This window comes from Nicotiana tabacum, chromosome 7 (assembly GCF_000715075.1).
Source record: "Nicotiana tabacum cultivar K326 chromosome 7, ASM71507v2, whole genome shotgun sequence".
NCBI lineage: Eukaryota > Viridiplantae > Streptophyta > Magnoliopsida > Solanales > Solanaceae > Nicotiana > Nicotiana tabacum.
The window spans coordinates 121,679,378-121,698,829 of NC_134086.1; the positions used below are offsets into that span (position 1 = coordinate 121,679,378).

The following is a 19,452-nucleotide window of genomic DNA, read 5'->3' on the forward strand; positions in this document are numbered from 1 at the left end:
CAGATAGAGAGAATACAGAGAGATACGTGAGAAAAAACACATATAAGAGAAACGAATCTGAGAAGAAAAATAGAAGAGAGAAAAAAAGGGCTGAACATTTAAGAGAGAGAAAATTCCGAAAAATATTTAAACTTTCAAATAAAAAAAACTAAAAAATATTCTGCTTTCTTTCATTGTTTGAAATCAGAATTAATTGTTGTTTCATCAAAGCTTGAAGCTTTTGTTTTTGGGATTACTGCTCTACTGGTTTGCAAACTCTTTTCCTGGGTTGGTACTGTTGCTGGGTTGTTGCTGCTGTGCTATACTGTTATTACTGTTGCTGATTCTCATCTTCATTTTTTTGCTTCCAATATCAGGTACACAACTGAAAAGCTGGTTATTGTAATCCGAAATATGAAGCATGAATACATATGAAGAATGAAATTTTGAAGTTTTAATTTCGTTTTTCTTTGTTTCCTTTTGTTGATTATATTTAAGCTATTCCATGTATTACTAAATAATAACTGGAATAAGGAAAGAATAACTTAAGTTAGTCTTTAATGAATCAGTTCGGCAAAACAGGTTAATTCACTAGTTATGAAGGTTTCAAGATTATCAACAGTAGGTTAATCATGAATAACTAGCTAAATTTAGCTAAGACATGAATTTAAATTAAAACTTCGTAAATTAGGCATTAAGGCATGACTTGAGTTCAAGCAAGACTAGAAGAACGTTTAAGTCTAATAAACTTTCTAATAAGCTTTAGTAATTATGGTTAAATCAAGTTTCAAATGGTTGTGAATAATTAATCTCAATAAATTTTTTTTTAACAATGCTGAGTTTTAATTTAGCTATATTTGATTCTTTTGGATATTAGTTGTTGAACTTTTATTTTATCTATAATTTCGAAATTAAGAAAAAAATTCCTTTTTCATCAATATTTGTATTAATCAAGCAATTAGCATGTCATGTTTTCTTAATAATAATAATAAATAAATAAAAAACGTAATTAATTAGGATTTTCTTTATTCATTTTAGAGACTAATTTTAAATAGCAAAATGTAGTCGCTTTAAGATTTGTCCATTTAAAATAAATGAGACGAGCCTCGCCAAATAAAACACACAAATTGCGGGGCCCTCGATAAAAATTTAATTGATTACTTAAACTTCGGGATGGGCCGTTTAGCAAATTTCACGGTCTTTCCCAAAGTAATAAAGCGCTAATCGCTTTAGGCGCGATATAATAATAATACATTCTTAAACACGGGTACGCATTTATGCGACCCAAATCCAAATCCCAAAACATTGAATAAAAATATGTTCCGGATCGTGGATGCATTTTATGTAACGCAGTCCAAAGACATGTTTTTAAACGATGTTCACATTCTTTAAAAATATAATAATAACAATAAAAGCGGTTAAAAGTTAAAATTGCATTATAGCTTTTTGAACATGTATTAAAATCAGATATTTTAGCCATTACAACAGTTTAAGCGACCGTGCTAGAACCACGGGATTCGGGGGTGCCTAACACCTTCCCTCGGGTCAACAGAATTCCTTACTTAGAATTTCTGGTTCGCAGACTTCATTTGGAAAGTCGAATATTTTCCTCGATTCGGGATTAAATTGGTGACTCGGGACACCCTAAATCTCCCAAGTGGCGACTCTGAAATAAATAAACAAATCCCGTTTCGATTGTCCTTTAATTGGAAAAACTCCCTTCACCCCCGCGGGGGCGGAAAAAGGAGGTGCGACAAACCCTAGAGTTTACCGAATTTGGAATCTAGGGCTCAATCTAATCTCAGAACTGGAGTCGAGTTGACCTTTTTGCTCGTCAGGGTTCGAAGCTCGCCTTGACAGAGCACTCTTGTTTGAGGGAGTTCATTAGGGTGAGTTTCCCACCCTTGATGAAGTAGTTCGAGTTGGCAAGTCGATTCACCTCTGTTTCATTTGTTGTGGTTAGTCGTTTCATTTCTTTTGTTTGCATGTTTCTGTCTTCATCCTCTATTCCTCTTCCTCTCTTCTTTTCTTGTTCAAATCCGTATCTGTTGCATGATAGGCCTTTTAATTTAGAGATTGGTTAATTTAATAATTGTAGTTAGCATGTAGTTAATTTCATTCGTTTCTGCCTTGTTCCTTTTCACTTGTTTTTCTTTTAAAATGAGAGAAAGGGTCCGGAACCCCTTGTGAGTCATTGGGAGTCTAGGCTTGCTAGTGGAAGAAGCCCAAAGGTGTTAGAGTATACTAATGCAGAAGCCCAAGAGGCAGGGTGCATATTGGCTCAAAGGCCTATTTTGGTAGTTAGTAAATCTTTAAAGGTTAGTTTAGGAAAATTGGGCAGGGGAATCTTTTGTAACTGCCTAAGGAAGCTGCTAGGAAAGTGGGGGAAGGGATTGGTTTGTCAAACAGGTTAGAAAATCAGGGTTTAAAATGAAAAAATGAAAATTGGGGAAGGGGTAATTGATAAATGGGTAAAATCATTTCTGTTGCCCTAAAGCCCTCTATATAAGGCTTGCCTTCAATGAGAATGGGTAGAGATCAGAGGACCTAGAGCTAGAAATGACTGAAATATCTTCCAACATTACTTTCTTCACCTAGAACACTAAATACACACACATTGAGAGAGCCTCAGGATCAGAAAACGTACAAAAAGGGTCCAGGGGTACTGTTCCATTGGTCGATTTTCTAGGTTTTTTCAAAAGATCTTTCACTGTTTTTGTTGTTTCTGGGTTCCAAACATGGACTGAATTTTTTAACTTGTTGCTGATCTATTATTGCTTACTTCCTCCTAACCTCAGGTTGTTTTCTTGTTGTTTTGGTGCATTCAGGTACTTCTTAGACCCCTATGAATGTGTGAAATGCAAGTTTGAAGCTATGTAATCGATTGGAAATTTCGAGATGAATACTAGTTTCCTTTTATTGAATGTTAGCTTTGTCTCTTAGAAGTTTCTGTATTAACTTAGTATATTTGTTGTTTATTGTGATCATTCATGCCCTTAGAGTTGTATCTCATCTTAGGGTTGGATTTTGGGCTCTAGGTTATCATTCTGGAATTGTTTTTTTGTCAAAAAACTTCTCTTGTTGAATGCCTAGTCCTTAGCTGTCACGGGCTGATTTTCTTTTGTTTAAAGTTGTTAGGTGTAGTGGTCTTGCTATACTAAGGGATCATGGTATCTATGGACTGTGTTAAGGTCTAAATTGTATGTTAACTTTGTATTTTGGTGAATAAAGTGTTTTGGATTAAACCCTGCTAAGTGTTAATATCATTTAAGGATAGTTTGTATGTAATAGATGCTGAACCATTTTATGATTGGTTAAGCTTGGTTGCATGTGCAAATGTCCAAGCCATTGTTGTTAATATCAGATGTTTAGGTCATTACTGTTAACATCAGCTGGTAATCTGGTTACACATGTGTATTTTTATATATTCGAACTGTTGTGTTATTTGCTGAAGGTGAATTAAAGGGGAAGGAATTAAATCTAAGAGGGCCTTATATTGAAGTTTTCATTTGATTAAGGTTATTGGGCCAACCTTGGCCCAAATCTTGTGATCTGTTGAAATCCTGTTCAAAAAACATTTCATGATTTTCTTTGATTGGCTTTGGGGTCAATCTTGACTCAGGCTGGGCTCATTTGCCACAGTTTGTCAAAGTTTGAATGGTGCAAAATGGAAATACACGTATAATTTCTAAAATTTGATTTGGTTCGTTAAATGTGGGCCTGTCATCGGTCCATAAATTCCTTTCAGGTAATCAAGCACTGAGTATGTTGTTTGAGGCCTTCTGCGTCTGAAAATTCCAAGTTAAGCTTTTAATTAGATAAAATCAAACCTCCTCAAACTCACCTCAGTAATTACAATGACTCCTTTAATTGGATTGAGGCATGCCATATCAACAAATCTATAATTTATGGCCCTCAAAAGAGTAGTTCAAACATCCTTTAAGACTAGACTTGAGGTGTGCCATAAACAAAATTAGATAACCCATGGCCCTCGGATAATTAATATTAACTCTTTAAAATCGAGGTGTGCCATCAATTAAACTTTTCATGGCTCTCACAAATGTTATAATTTAGATATTAAAAATGAACTTCTTAGTTGCTTTAGGCGCGTATATTATATAATTATCACGATTATTACTAAAACTTGGGGGTACATTTCATGTGGCCTGGTTCTAATTTCCAACAAGGTTAAATAGAACATGTCGTGAACCGCGGGTGCATTTCATGTGGCGTGTCTTGCGATATATTTTAAGTAACCTTGAATTAACTCTTTAAATAAATAAAAGCGGTTTTAAAGTTAAAAATACACATAGGTTTAAAAGTGTTTTAGAATCAGATAATTGAGCCAAAAATAATAGTTGAGCGACCGTGCTAGAACCACGGAACCCGAAAATGCCTAACACCTTCTCCCGGGTTAACAGAATTCCTTACCCAAATTTCTGTGTTCGCGGACTGTAAAACAAAATCAATCTTTTCCTCGATTCGGGATTTGAACCAGTGACTTGGGACACCATAAAATCATCCCAAGTGGCGACTCTAAATAAATAAATAATCTTGTTTCGATTGTCACTTAAATTGAAAAAACTCCCTTATACCCTTTTGGGGGGTGTAAAAAGAAGGTGTGACAACGACTAGTCTGATTTTGGATTGTGACAGTATCTACGGGATGAGATGTTTAGGATTCACCTATGTAAGTGTGAAGTGTTAGCCGCTTCAAGGAGAATTTTGCAAGGCCGGTTCTCTATGCACTTATGAAACCAAGTAGTGTTCATGGCTGAAATGAATATAACAATGAGAACAAAGACAGTTAAGGGTTGGTTGTGTGACTTATGGTTGTCTAGGTATACACCAAAGTTTGACGGTTCAAAGATATAAAATCTACCGATTGATCGAGTATATCCGACATAAGTTTACTACGGAAAGTTCAAAGGAAAAACTACTTATCCATATGCAATTAATCCTTTCTTGCGAATCACACAATTTTTCATGCATATTTCCGTGATATAGTCATTCCCCATTCATGTGGGGAATTGTTGGGTTTTAAGTAATGGTTAAAAGAGGGTGAATGGGAAATGGAGGAAAAATGAAATATTTGAGTTTCATTTGAGATTCTCTTCTTGATGAAGGAACATTGTCCCATATTGGATGAGGAAGAGGTTGTTAATGGGTATATAAGCAATTGCTCTTATTCTAGCTCTTAAAGAGTTGAGAAGAAGGCAAGTCTCGCGCTGTCGTCGCTCGCTCGGCTTCGGCTTCAGAATGGGATTTGGTTTTGGATTTGGTCAAATGATCGATTGATTGATTAATTTTTTGGACCAAATTTGTTTGTTAATAGTAAATATTAATAGAAATGTTATTAAATATTCGTTTTAATAACAAAATATTAATATTAAATCCAAGAATATTAATATTAAAATCCAATCATTTTCATTTTTCCGTTTTTTGTTTTGGTAATAGAAAATTAACTACGCTCTTCAATTTTCCCTCATTATTTTTCCTCTTTATTGTTAAGTAAATAGCCATTTATGTTATGGAACTTATGTTGTGGCCATTTTGCATAAACATCCATTCTGAAGAGTTGTACCTCTTCAGATTTCAGCCCAACGTTGGCTATAAATAGAAGTTCATTCTCTCAGATTTTTCATTCGATTTTCTGAGTTTCTCCTCCTTCTTGTGCATTGTTTTAACTTCAAAGAAAGCAACAATAAGTGTGATTTGCTATCGAACTTTGCCTTCACTGAAACACTGGGGTTTGAAGTACCACTACACCAGTGTGTAATCCGTTCTATCTTGGGAGGAAATCATTCATAACCTTGGGCACTAGGAGGGGATTAAATTCCTTAAGGAAACACTGTGAATTTAATGGGCTCGGATTAACTTTTGTTTCGTTTATATTTCTGTTTATGTTATTTTATTTTCTCCAGAATTATTTTACAAATACTGTTTACTAATATTTCCAACTCATGTTGATGCACTTTGTCACCAACACCTAATTTTGTTGAAGCACCTGTCTTCAATACATGTTGATGCACTTTGTTACCAACACTTAATTTTGTTGAAACACATAATCAACTTCCAACTTTTTTAAACCTCTCTCCAGCTTTTAGAGAAGAGTTTTTTCATCTTGTGTCATATCTGTTTGCACCTCTTTAAACTTATTTTTTTTCTTGAATCTGTCTTGAAACTTTTCATCAAATAATCTAATTTTGTTGACAACAATCTATAATTTTGTCAACATATTTTTTGGCTAGACGGGCGCCACACGTTGCCTAGCCGTCGCCCGGCCGGCAGCGGAAGCTACTTGATTCTCCCCCAAGATCGTAGAAGCTCTGATACCAATATGAAGAAAAATATTTTATTATAAATTATAAATTTCTAAAAGATATCTATAAGTCTTTATTTTCTCCACACATAAAATAAGCTATCAATACCCCTATTTATAATAGTATGAAACTTATTTCAACTAGAAACATGAAATTTTATTCCTATATTTATTCTAACTGCAAATCCTATTAAGACATGAATTAAATAAATCAAATCCTAAATAATTAAAGTTTTCTACTACAACTTTGAATTAGTTTTCCATGGTTTAAGTATTCAACAATTTGAAGTATAATTTTTTTGTTTTTCTGTTCTTGATTTCCAATTTGATGAGCATTGAGCTTGCTCAGATAGGAGAAATGGTGTTATGTTTTGCCTTTCTGTTTCCAATTTCTCTTTATTGATCCTCTTTCGGCTTCATACATGCATGCCTTTGGTGGTATTACTTCTTTATGTGCTCAGGACCAAGAATGGTAATGTACTAGTTGTTTTGGAACTACATATGCAAAAACTACTGCTATCTTAAAGAAATTCCTGTATTTTATTATTATTATTATTATTATTATTATTATTATATTGGGGGGAAAGGGAAGTGGGAAGTGGGAAGTGGTGGAGAATAAAATACGGCAATATGAACCTTCACCAGCATGGTAAAAGGTGTGTAAACTCATCAAGGAAGCTATTAACTTGGAGTTTAAGGATCTTGGAGCCATTGACTCTAAATTCTGAGAGGTTTAGAGTTTTTAATTGTTGACCTGTCATAGCTTTTAAATAGGCTTTTGTGTATGTCGTTCCTCCTAGGAAAACTGTTACTCTCTCTATTCCAGTTTAGTTTATGCGAACCTATTTCCTTTTTGGTCCGTTCCAAAAAGAATGTCCCCTTTCTAAATTTGGTAACAATTTAACTTAAACTTACAATTTTACCCTTAACGAGAAGCTTTTATAGCCATACAAATACTATGGGCCACTTTTTGACTTGTTTAGGACCACAAATTTTAAAAGTATTCATTTTTTCTTAAATTTCATGTCCAGTCAAATATGTTCACATAAATTGGAACGGGGGAGTATCACCTTAATCATGTTTCTTTAGTACCATTATTAGGTTATAGGAATGCAGAATTTGGAGTCCAGAATTTTTTAGCTTTGTCTAGATTGATTTCTTTTCAGGGCAGAGACTCCGGGTTTGGAATTTTACAACTCAACGAGTCATTTGAGTCCACCAATTTAATTTGCTGACAAGTCTGAACTATAATGATACTTGATATAAGCTAAGTTCGGTGTTAGCAATTTCCTTCTTTCCATGTATTGGGATAGGATAGTGGGGGTAGATGGCTCAAAAGTTGAATCTCATTATGTCATGAGGAATCAGTGGTATAAAACTATAAATTACTTGGTCCCCACACTCTACGGCCAGTTTCGTTGCTTACCTTATGCAAGACCAAGATGAAACGGTATGTTCTTGGTTCTTGGTTGAGTAAATGTTAGCAGGTCCTTGTAACACCATAACTTGAAGGTGCTTGAAAGGGAAATGTCAAACCAAAATTTCCCGCCTCAACCACTTTAAACTTCTGGTCCGTGGTGTTGCTATTTATTCTTGGCGTTCTAAGGGAATAGGAGCACAACTTTTCCCAAAAGGAGTTTCGAGGTTGTTGGGACATGGCTCTTATCTTAGTGCTACTGTGAATTCTGTTAAGGGATTCTTTTTTCTGGATAAGTTCCACTAATGGATTTTATGGAGAAGAGTACTACTCCCTTTGTTTTTTTGTGTAGAGAAACGTGTCTGTCTCTTTTGTCAATGTAGATGTACTTATGATGTTCTGTGGAATGGCGTTGTTTTTATTTTTAGCTATTGGCTGGTGATTCATTTTTTGGGGGCTTATTGAAAAAAAGGACCAGGTTTGGTATAGTTGGGCTAATCTGAACCAAGTTCAGTAAAAAATATGCTCATATTACGGTTTTAGTTAAGTTACCATTTCATATGATTATCTTGATTGGTAATGGAACTTTCCTTCCTTTTTATCTTTCATTATGATGCAATACGACCCACAGAATTCTGTATACGTATGAGAATATCTTCAGTCTCTATGAGTACATATTTTAATTTGTTCATCTGTCTTTTCATCTACAGGTTTCTGGTCAACAAATGATTCAGACAAAGCAAACACTAACCGTGAGAGTCAAGTAAAGGAAGACAGCGAGTATGTGAGTCTTGTTATAAGAAATGAAAGAACAGCTGAAGTTGAAACTTCACAACCCCAATCACTGTCCAGAAGAGAGTCTATTATATTTTCACTGTCATAATTCTACTAGTTTTCATAAAGTGGGGAACGCCCCTTCTTTTTCAGAAGGTACTCCTGATTTTTCTTTTTGATCATGCTATTATCTATATATATTCCATATGTCCCTATTAGGTCAGTGCTCTTTCATTTTTTTGTCCGATCAAAAAGATTAACACATTTCCATCAAGGTAGGGGTCTATCGGAAACAGCATCTCTATCTTTATAAGGTAGGGGTAAGTTCTGCGTACACACTACCCTTCTCAAACCTCATTTATGGGAGTATACTAGGTTCGTTGTTGTTGTTGTTGTTGTTGTTGTTGTTGTTTCGCTTTAAGGGGTCGTTTGGTAGGGTGCATAAGAATAATGTTGAATATGATATATTAGTAATGCTGGTATTAGTTATGCTTTCATTAGCTATGCTGGTATTAGTTATGCTGAAATATTTCTTATCTATTGTTTGGTTTGATGTATTAAAGCATTGCACAATTTCTAAAAGAATTACTTGTTTACAAAAATACCCTCAAAACCAGTCCATCACTCTAAAACTTTTTAAAAGAAACATATGTTGAGAAATATTTTTATATGAAAGAGTTTAAAACAATTATTTGATTTGTCTACCTATATTGTAATATAGAACTAAATATTTATTTATAAAAAAGGAAATATGCTAAGTATTTATTTATTTACTAGAGATATAATTTTATTTCTCACTATTTGAATTATTTTAAACTTGCATATATTATAACTAGCATATTTTAATCAAGCATAAATTTTGAAGGACAATTTTGTCTTTAACTAAGCTAATGCATGCATTAAAACCCATTGCATTGCTAATACCATGATTTTCAATGCATTAGTTATGCATAGGATAATACCAAATAAGATGTATAACTAATGTTTGCATAACTAATGCATAAGTTCAAAATGTCTATCAAACAAGGTATTATTAATACACAAAGCTAATGCAAGCATTATTTTATCTAATGCATCCTACCAAACGACCCCTTGAGAGTCATATTAGGCAAGAATATGACTTGTAGACTCAATGAGTATAAACTAAATTGTTTGGTACAAGGGTATTTTGGTATTTCATGCATATTCAGCCTATGTTTCAAAGGTCTCCGCCTTGTCCTTTTTGCATAATTTTGTATCCAGTCAAACAATGCCAAACAAATTAATATGGTTTTGCTTGAGTTGTAGGCATATATAAACCTCTTCTGTTGATTAAAATGACTGAATGACATGAGATTCTGGGAGATTTGATGTGTGGCTATAATTCATGATTTTTGCACATTTTATGCCTTGCGTTTTACATGCTTTAATGTTAAATTACACTTTGGTTGTGCGTAATGGAGTTTATTTTATGTGTAGGTATATCGGAAATGAAAATAGAGCTAAAGGGATGCTTGAACATCGAAAGTGCACTCGAGAACGGTGAAAAGGAGAAGTTGGCAAAAGCCAGCCAAGTCAGGCGTTACTCAGGCGAGGCCAGCTTAAAGCCAGGCGACGCCTGGCGTTACCCAGGCATTACCCAAGTGTTACCCAGGTGACGCCAGGTCTAAGGCCGGGCCCAGTCCGAGTGTTGTTGGTTTTGAGTGTTTCCTGGTTCGACCAGAAGTTAACCTGCATGTTTAGGGCTTGTCCCAAACATATAAATAGACCAAAAACGCCACTTTGAAGGACTTTTGCAACTAGAGGCAAGAATAGCTCGTGCCACACATACTTTGGAGTTGGATTCATTGATTTCTACATCTCTTTATCTTTACTCTGTAAATTAATTATGCAAATTACTCTGGATATCGTTCCTATGAACATGAGTAGCTAAATACCTAATCTAGGGTTTTGATGAACCTCTTGGAGGATGAATTTCTTGCTATGTTAATATAAATTTGCCTTAATATTTTCTCTATTTGTTCAACTATATTGTGATTGTTGTTGATTGAAGGGCCCTCTATCAGGTGTGCCTATTTAGTATGCATTACTCGGGAGAGAGTGTATATTTAGGTAGTTGTTGAACAACACCACTCCTAACGTATATGAGGGATCAATATGAAGGGTTTAAAGGTGGGATTAGGGATAACGAAACCTTGGGTGCGATCTAAGTGAACTGTAACTAAGGCCAGCTTGCGTAATTTGGGAGAATATATCTAGTATACTGTTGTAATTACTCGGGAGAGAGTTACAACAGTCAAAATGCTCATGATCGATAGAGAATACTTAGGCAAAATTATAGCCAACATAGCAGAAAGGATTCTGACAAGAAGGAAAATCAGAACCTTAGACCATTCTCATTCTTACTTACAACCAGTTTACAGCTAGTTCTTAATTATTGAATTTTTATTACGTAATATTTAGTTAATAAACACCTAATTTGTTAATCTAATATCTCTGAAGATTGAATACGTGAATTTCTGCGAGTCCAATAGCTGTGATTGATAGGTTAATCCCCTGTGGAATTCGACTCCGGACATGTTAACCGGAATATATTTGCAGAGACCGCTTTGTCTTTTTATAAGGCGTAGTTGGGCGTGATCAAATTTTGGCGTTGTTGCCGAGGAATTAGCGGTGTTATTGATTGCAGTTAAAAAGAAGTGTAAAAATTCTTAGTGTAGACAATTTTCTTCAATATAAATTTTTCATTGAAATTCTAGCGTTTGTAGTCTTGGGTGTTACAGGTGCATGCCTAAAAACTCCTCAAGAACTGGTAAATTTTTTGAAGCATTATCAGATCCTGAGAAAGTTTTCAAGGCATTGAATCGAGCAAACATGAAAGGCAATCAACCACAAAACTCATCCGAAAAATTTGAACCAGATATGGGAGACGAAGTAAACAACACGGACACCATGAATGACCCAAACAATAAAAACAACGCAAATGACCCAAATTATCAAGATGTGGCACCTCTTGTGCCAGAAGCAACACTATATGATTGGTCACAACCCAGAGCTGACAACTTAGCAATTGCTATTGTAGTCCCTCAGATGCAAGCAGATTCATTCCAGATCACAAACAACATGCTACATCTATTGCAGAACAAGGGACTATTCTTTGGGTCATACGTTGAAGATCCACAATAGCATCTCAAGAATTTCCTATCAATTTGTGCTACGCAGAGGCAACACAACGTGACACCGGAAGCAATACGCTTGCTGTTATTTCCATTCTTAGTAACAGGAGCAGCTCAAACTTGGCTTAATTCACTCCCCATCAACTCCATCACTACTTGGGAGGAATTAGTTAAACAATATTTGAGCAAATTTCATCCACCCAATAAGACTGCTTGGCAATATTGAGCTTCAAGCAGAAACCAACTGAGACACTACACGAGACGTGGGAGAGATTCAAGGGTCTATTGGTTACGTGTCCACATCATGGTATTCCGGAGCAGATGTTGGGGCAGAGATTTTACATGGATTTGGCAGATAGCTTGAAAGCCAATGTTGATGCTTCAACAGGTGGAGCATTTTTTAGCAAGACATTCAGGGAGAGCAAGATCGTGCTTAACAAGATGGCACTAAACTCAGGATGGACAACAAGGAATGCTCCAATCACTCATGTGGTTCACTCAGTGGCTCTAGATCCAGCTAACTCTATAGCTGAAAATATGGCTACTCTGATGACGTAAATGAGCATCCTCACCAAAAAAGTTGAAGAATCAGGCCATAAGCAGCAGGTACACATAGTTGATGCAACCAATGGGGGTCCATGTACATCATGCATTAATCAACCATATGTATGCTCATGGGGTGCTGAAGGTGAGAATCAACAATATCATGAGAACATGAATTATGTGGCTAACTACGGGGAACCGAGACCAGGTGGTCAGAATTGGGGTCAGCAGAATCAACAATACAGACCAGCTCAGTAGCAGTACAATAACAACAATAATCATGGGGCTATGCGACCACAGGGGCAAATGGCACCTTACTAAAGGCAACAAGGGTATAACCAGCAAAATCAGCAGCAGGCTTATCAACAACCTCCACAGCAACAGATTATGAGATATGAAGATGGGTTTGCTAAACTTGAGGGAATGATGCAACAAGTGATTGGGACCACTGGGAAACTAGCTGACGGAGTAGACTCACATGAGTCAGCAATTAAGAACATTGAGATACAGTTAGGACAGATTTCTATGGCCCTAAATTATCGTCCTCATGGGACGTTACCTGCAAACACCCAAATCAATCCAAAAGAGCAGTGCCCAAAGCAGCTGATGGCAGTGAGTCTCCAAAATAGTAGGGACTTAGATCTGGAGCAAGCAATTGCTCGCGAAAGTAGGCCAACTGAAATACTGGTGTCAGTACCCATTGAGATAGATAATCCAACAGGTTTAACTGAGGTGACGGTACATAATGCGCAAGAGAACACCAACAAGGAAGATCAGGTTGAGAAAGAGACTGAGGCTACACCGGAACCGACAGTAGAAGCAGTGCCTGAACAAGAGAAAAACCAAATCACAGGGAAAAAGCGACCTCCAGCACCACTCCCATAGAGATTGGCCAAGTATTAGAAAGATGAGCAGTACAAGAAATTTTTGGAGATGTTGAAGCAAATTCAGGTAAATATTCCATTGATTGATGCTTTAAAGAAAATGCCTGGTTATGCAAAGATGATGAAGGACTTGATGTCTTGCAAGTTTGACTTTCAAAACTTGGCCATGGTTACACTAACCCAAACCTGCAGTGCTGTTGTGACGAGACCCATAGCCGAGAAGCTGTCTGATCCAGGGAGTTTTACAATCCCTTACATAATTGACAACTTTGCTTTTACTAAGGCACTGTGTGATCTGGGATCAAGCATAAACCTTATGCCCCTGGCTATCTATAAAAGGCTAGGCATGGGAAGAGCTATACCCATGTCTATGCTACTACAGCTGGCTGATCGAACAGTGAAGAAGCCCTCTGGGATTCTAGATGATGTATTGGTGCAGGTTGGGAAGTTTATGTTCCCAGTAGATTTCATCATCCTTGACTATCGGGTTGACGAGGAAATTTCCATAATTTTGGGAAGACCATTCTTGGACACTGGAAGAGCTTTAATTGATTGTGAAACTGGAGAGCTCAAGATGATATTAAACAATGAAGAGATAACATTCAATGTGCAAAAATCTATGCGGAGACCAAGTGAATATGCTAATTACTCTCTGATAGATGCGGTGGATGTAGTCCTGGAGGAGGAAGATAAGGCACTGAACATTAAAGGCCATCTAACAGCATGTCTCATGAACTTAGATGAAGCTAATGGAGAAGAGTTGGTTTAGTGGGTACTTGCTCTTGAAGGCCAAGGTTTTTGGAAAAGGGAGCTCGAATTTTAGCCTTTACAATTAGAGGAAAGAAAAACTTTTCCAGCTAAGCCATCAATAGAAGAGCCACCAACGCTGGAACTGAAACCACTACCATCTCATCTCAGGTATGCATTCTTGGGCCTCACTCAACTCTACCTGTTATTATCTCATCCAGTTTGTTAGATGTGTAGGCAGAACAGCTTTTGCAGGTACTGACTAAGTGCAAGACTGCAATTGGGTGGACCATTACAGACATCAAGGGGATCAGCCCGGCCTTCTGTATGCATAAGATTCTACTGGAAGATGGGCATAAACCCTCCAGAGAACATCAAAGAAGGTTGAACCCCAACATAAAGGAAGTGGTGAAGAAAGAAGTGATCAAGTGGTTAGATGCGGGAATCATATTCCCCATCTCTGACAACAACTGGGTTAGCCCAGTGTAGTGTGTACCGAAAAAAAGAGGTATGACGGTAGTGAAAACGAGAATAACGAGTTGATCTCTACACGAACAGTCACAGATTGGAGAATCTGTATGGATTACAGGAAGTTGAACTTGGCTACTAGGAAGGACCATTTCCCATTGCCATTCATTGATCAAATGCTAGATAGATTGGCAGGGAGGTCTCACTTTAGCTTCCTGGATGGGTACTCGGGGTATAATTAGATTTTTATTACCCCCGAGGATAGAGAGAAAACATCGTTCACCTACCCTTATGGAATCTATGCATTTCGTCAAATGCCCTTTGTCCTATGCAATGCACACTACATTCCAAAAGTGCATGATGGCCATCTTCAAAGATATGGTAGAGGAGATAATGGAGGTTTTCATGGATGACTTCTCAGTGGTGGGGAATTCATTCGATGATTGCCTTGTGAACCTGAGGCGAGTTTTGAAAAGGTGTATCGAGACTAATCTAGTACTCAACTAGGAAAAGTGCCATTTCATGGTACAGGAAGGTATAGTCTTGGGGCACATAGTGTCAAGTAAAGGTATTGAGGTGGATCGTGCAAAAGTTGATGTGATAGAAAAGCTTCCACCACCCACCTCCGTCAAAGCAATCAGAAGTTTTCTTGGGCATGCCGGTTTCTATAGGAGATTTATAAAAGATTTTTCCAAAATTGCTAACCCCTTGTGTAAATTGCTTGAAAACGATCACCCTTTTGTGTTTCCTGATAACTGTAGGGTAGCTTTTGAGGAATTAAAGAAGAGACTGGTAACATCACCTATCATAATTGCCCCCAACTGGGAGCAACCGTTTGAGATGATATATGATGCTAGTGACTATGTTGTGGGATCAGTTCTTGGGTAGCAAAGAGATAAAATCATGCATCCAATATACTACGCAAGTAGAACGTTGAGTGGAGCCCAGCTAAATTACACCGTGACTGAGAAGGAGATGCTGGCAGTGGTGTTCGCATTTGACAAGTTCAGGTCTTATTTGATAGGCTCAAAGGTAATTGTTTATACTGACCATGTTGCTCTTAGTTACTTAATTGAAAAGAAGGAGTCAAAACCGCACTTGATTCGATGGGTGCTACTGCTACAAGAATTTGATTTAGAGATCCGTGACCGAAAGGGAATGGAGAACCAAGTAGCTAACCATTTATCCAGGCTGGAAGGAGCTGAAAAGAAGGTTGAGGTAGAAGAGATTCTGGAAACCTTTCCAGATGAACAACTACTAACCATGAGTCTTGAGGAAGCGTCATGGTATGCAGACATTGCAAACTACCTAGCGAGTGGTATTGTTCCTTATGACCTTTCCTCTATTCAAAAGATAAAGTTCTTTCGTGATTGTTGTATATATTATTGGGATGAGCCTTATCTATTCAGGATTTGTATTGATAACATGATCTGGAGATGTATCCTCGAGATAGACCAGTCTTCTATTTTGCAGGCTTGTCACGCATCACCATATGGTGGGCACTTTGGGAGAGTGAGGACAGCTGCGAAAGTCTTGGAGTCGGGGTTCTATTGGCCAACATTGTTCAAAGATACACATCTATGGATAAAGGGGTGTGATGAATGCTAACGAACCGGGAACATTTCCCGCAGACATGAGATGCCCATGAACCCAATTCAGGAGGTAGAAGTGTTTGATGTATGGGGAATCGACTTCATGGGGCCGTTCATCAGCTCATATGGCAACAAGTACATACTCGTCACTTTGGACTACATGTTCAAATGGGTAGAAGTTGCAGCACTCCCTACAAATGATGCAAAAGGGGTAATTGCTTTTCTTAGAAAAGATCATTTTCACCCGATTTGGCACCCTTGGGACCCAAGGGCAATAATCAGTAACGGAGGCACTCACTTTTTCAATCAAACCTTTACAAAGTTGTTGGAGAAGTATGATGTATGCCACAAGGTGGCCACCTCATATCATCCACAAACAAGCAGGAAAGTGGAAGTCTCGAATAGAGAAATTAAGAGTGTGCTAACTAAAATGGTGAATGCAACTAGAACAGATTGGGCAAGGAAGTTAGATGATGCACTTTGGGCGCATCGAACCACTTTCAAAACCCCAATTGGCATGTCGCCATACAAGTTGATGTTTGGGAAGTCGTGTTATTTACCCGTAGAGTTGGAGTATAGAGCTTGGTGGGCATTGAGGCAGTTGAATCTTGATATTGAAGCTGCAGGCACAAGTAGAGTAATGAAGTTGCACGAGCATGATAAGTTCAGATATCACACCTTTGAGAGCACAAGATTGTATAAGGAGAGAATGAAGACGATACATGATAGAAATATTATTGAGCTGAATTTTAAACTCAGAGATACGATATTGCTATACAACTCAAGACTAAGGTTATTTCCGGGCAAATTGAAATCACGATGGTCAGGGCCATTTCGTGTGGTTGAAATCCACCCCACGGGTGCCGTAGAGATTGCTGCGAATAATGACTCTCGCACGTTCAGAGTCAATGGGCAAAGATTAAAACATTATGTGGGCATGGATGAAGCAAAGGTAGTGTCAGTGATCCATTTGATCGAGCCTTCGATGTTGAGCGTATTGTGAATGCACGTATCTGCGTCGTTCTACGCGTTAAATCAGGCGCTTTATGGGAGGAAACCCATTGATCTGTTGTATTCATCATGCCGCAATGTTAAATCAGGCACTTTTTGGGAGGCAACCCAATTCGTAGTTGATTTTTAGTGTAGTTAGAATTTTTGTTTTTGTTTTTAGATACTAACAAGTTTGCAGGTGAGTTCGGGCGAGTCATGCAAGATTTAAACATCACGAGAAGTCAGGAAAATGCTAGGGACATCCCGGCCTTAAGCTGGCCTCGCCTGACTAAAGCTAGGGTCAGCCAGGCCTTAGCCTGGCAACGCCTGGCTAACGCCAAGTAAGTGATTTTGCCTTATTTTTTTAAAGTTATAAACGAGCCTTTGGTCGAAAAACTCATTACAAACACACACTCACTTATTAATCTCTTTTCAAAGCAAACCCTAACCTCTCTCCCATCAACGCACACCAATCTCCACAAGAAATTTCACAAGCACACTAACCCATTGCACATATTGATTGTTCAACCACACACAATCACCATTCACATAGAGGTCAAGCTTCATCTTGCTAGCCCTTCACACTCATCCGAATTTCTAAGTCAATCTATTCCTCACAAAGCTTCAAAGGTATAATTTAATCTTGTTTCTTGGTAATTTCGAGTTAGGTACATATGTTGAGTAGTGGGTGTTCTTCATTATTGGTTATGTTTCATTGTTGCTTGTGCCTCATTAAGGGTGGTTGTTCTTCATGGTTTTATGGTGTTTGTGTGACCCAATCCCATAAATCCCTTAGGATTGGTGCTGAGTTTTTGAAAATGTGTGGTAATATGGAACCCCCAAGCCGATTTGGGAGGATGAGGCAATCCCTCAAGTCCACAAGAACTCCTAAAGCATTAGTGCTCGTCAAGTGTTCGATAAAATGCCTCAATTGCATTCCTAGTACCTTTGGAGCCCGAGTCTTCGGGATTGGTAATTTAGTGCTATGTAAAAGTGCACCACATTAACCTCTTAAGTGTGGGGTGGCTCACGAGTAGCCAAAACATTGTTGTGTGACTCTAATATTAAGCAAAATACAAGGTGAAGTCTGAGTAACCTTGGCAAGTTGAGGAAGCTGGTGTGTGTATTGTGTAAAGTAGCATTAACTGACGATTGCTCGCTTGTGCAGGAACGAAGATGCCGCCCAGAAAAGATACAGGCAAGGGAAAGGCCACTTCATCAGCCCAATCTAAAGTAGAGTCAACCTCTGCACCTCCTCCAAAGAAAAGAAATAGGGGAGAGGTTGCTTCAAGTATGACGGGTGCCCAAGCAGTAGCAGTTGTAGCTGCCATGCGCCGACAACCCCCAGGCCAATGGTAATTTGGCATGAACAGCATACCTATGCACACGAGGGATTGGTATAAACGTTAATCATGTCCATCCGAAGGGAGCTATTCAGGAGCGCAGTGTAAAGGCTAAGTATCCGACTATTTGGAAAGAGATTCAGGAGCTGGGGTTAAGCTATGTCTTTCAAAGCACAGGGGACATCAACCTCAACTTAGTAAGGGAATTCTATGTGGGGTTTGATCCTAAGGACACTGAGGAGCTGGTGCCAATCTGGGGTCGCTTGATTGATTTTTCACCCAAGGACATATGCCATTTTTTAGGTGCTCCCAATGTTTCTGTGGAGCCATTGGAACAATTCATTTACAGGCCAACTTATAGAGAGCTAAGGCACACTCTCTGTGGGGTAGACTCTACTGTTGCATGGGTTTGGGACAAGGAAACGAATCGTCACAAGAGGTTCTTTAAGAAGAAAATGAAGGCAGAGGCTCAGGTGGGCTCAGGTTGATAAATGCACGGCTCCTACCGTGCAATCATGACATGCTTATAAGCCGAGTGCGAACCTGTGTGTTATATTTCCTTATGACAGGGCAGAGAGTGAATGTGGGTCACCTGATTTGCCACTAAATGGAACAAGTGTGAATGAGTAAAAGGATTGATCGGATGCATTTCCTAATTTCCTGCCTCGATTCCTACAACATGGGTTGAGGTGGAGCCTGATTTTGACCACACTATCGATCAGTTCATCCGGCAAACAGACACCACGAACTTACGGCTGAAAGGCGAAGCTGGGTCACTGACAGGTGCTGAGCGCAATGTGCGTGATGACAGTCTCATGGCCCATCTTTATGGGATGATAGATTTGCAGCTGAGAATTGGGGGTCACTCGGCCACAGCTGAGGAGAGGGCTGATTTAAAGCATCTATACCCGCTCAATGCTCATGCTCAATAGATGGTTGGCATAGGAAAGGGATGCAAACTCCCCGATGATGAGGATGTCAACACACCAAAGTGCTCTGATGCTGAGCCAATGCATTCGGATGGTGAGGGAGATGGTGACAATGGAGAGGAAGAACATGATGAAGAGTGGAGAGCGTCAGATGATGACGACGCTGCTTGACTAGGGAGTTTTCTTGCACCCTACTCTTTGAATTTTTGTCATGTCTAATTGTGTATGCACTGTGGAAACTGCATGATTTAAGTGCGGGGTGAGAACTTGTAGCTATTGTTGGTTGATAGCATTGGTTTTGTTGTTATT

General features: G+C 38.2%; 1 protein-coding gene across 1 annotated transcript; it reads left to right on the forward strand.

Annotated features, from left to right (window-relative positions):
* The first annotated feature begins 13,123 nt into the window (after positions 1-13,123).
* Positions 13,124-13,843, forward strand: LOC107824269 (uncharacterized). Its single transcript, XM_016651019.2, has one exon. The coding sequence runs from the start codon at positions 13,124-13,126 to the stop codon at positions 13,841-13,843; it is 720 nt and encodes a 239-aa protein (XP_016506505.2).
* Positions 13,844-19,452: the final 5,609 nt, after the last annotated feature.

Bases quoted from the DNA above. Each gene is read 5' to 3' on its own strand.
- LOC107824269 (XM_016651019.2), top strand. From the start codon at position 13,124: ATGTTGAAGCAAATTCAGGTAAATATTCCATTGATTGATGCTTTAAAG.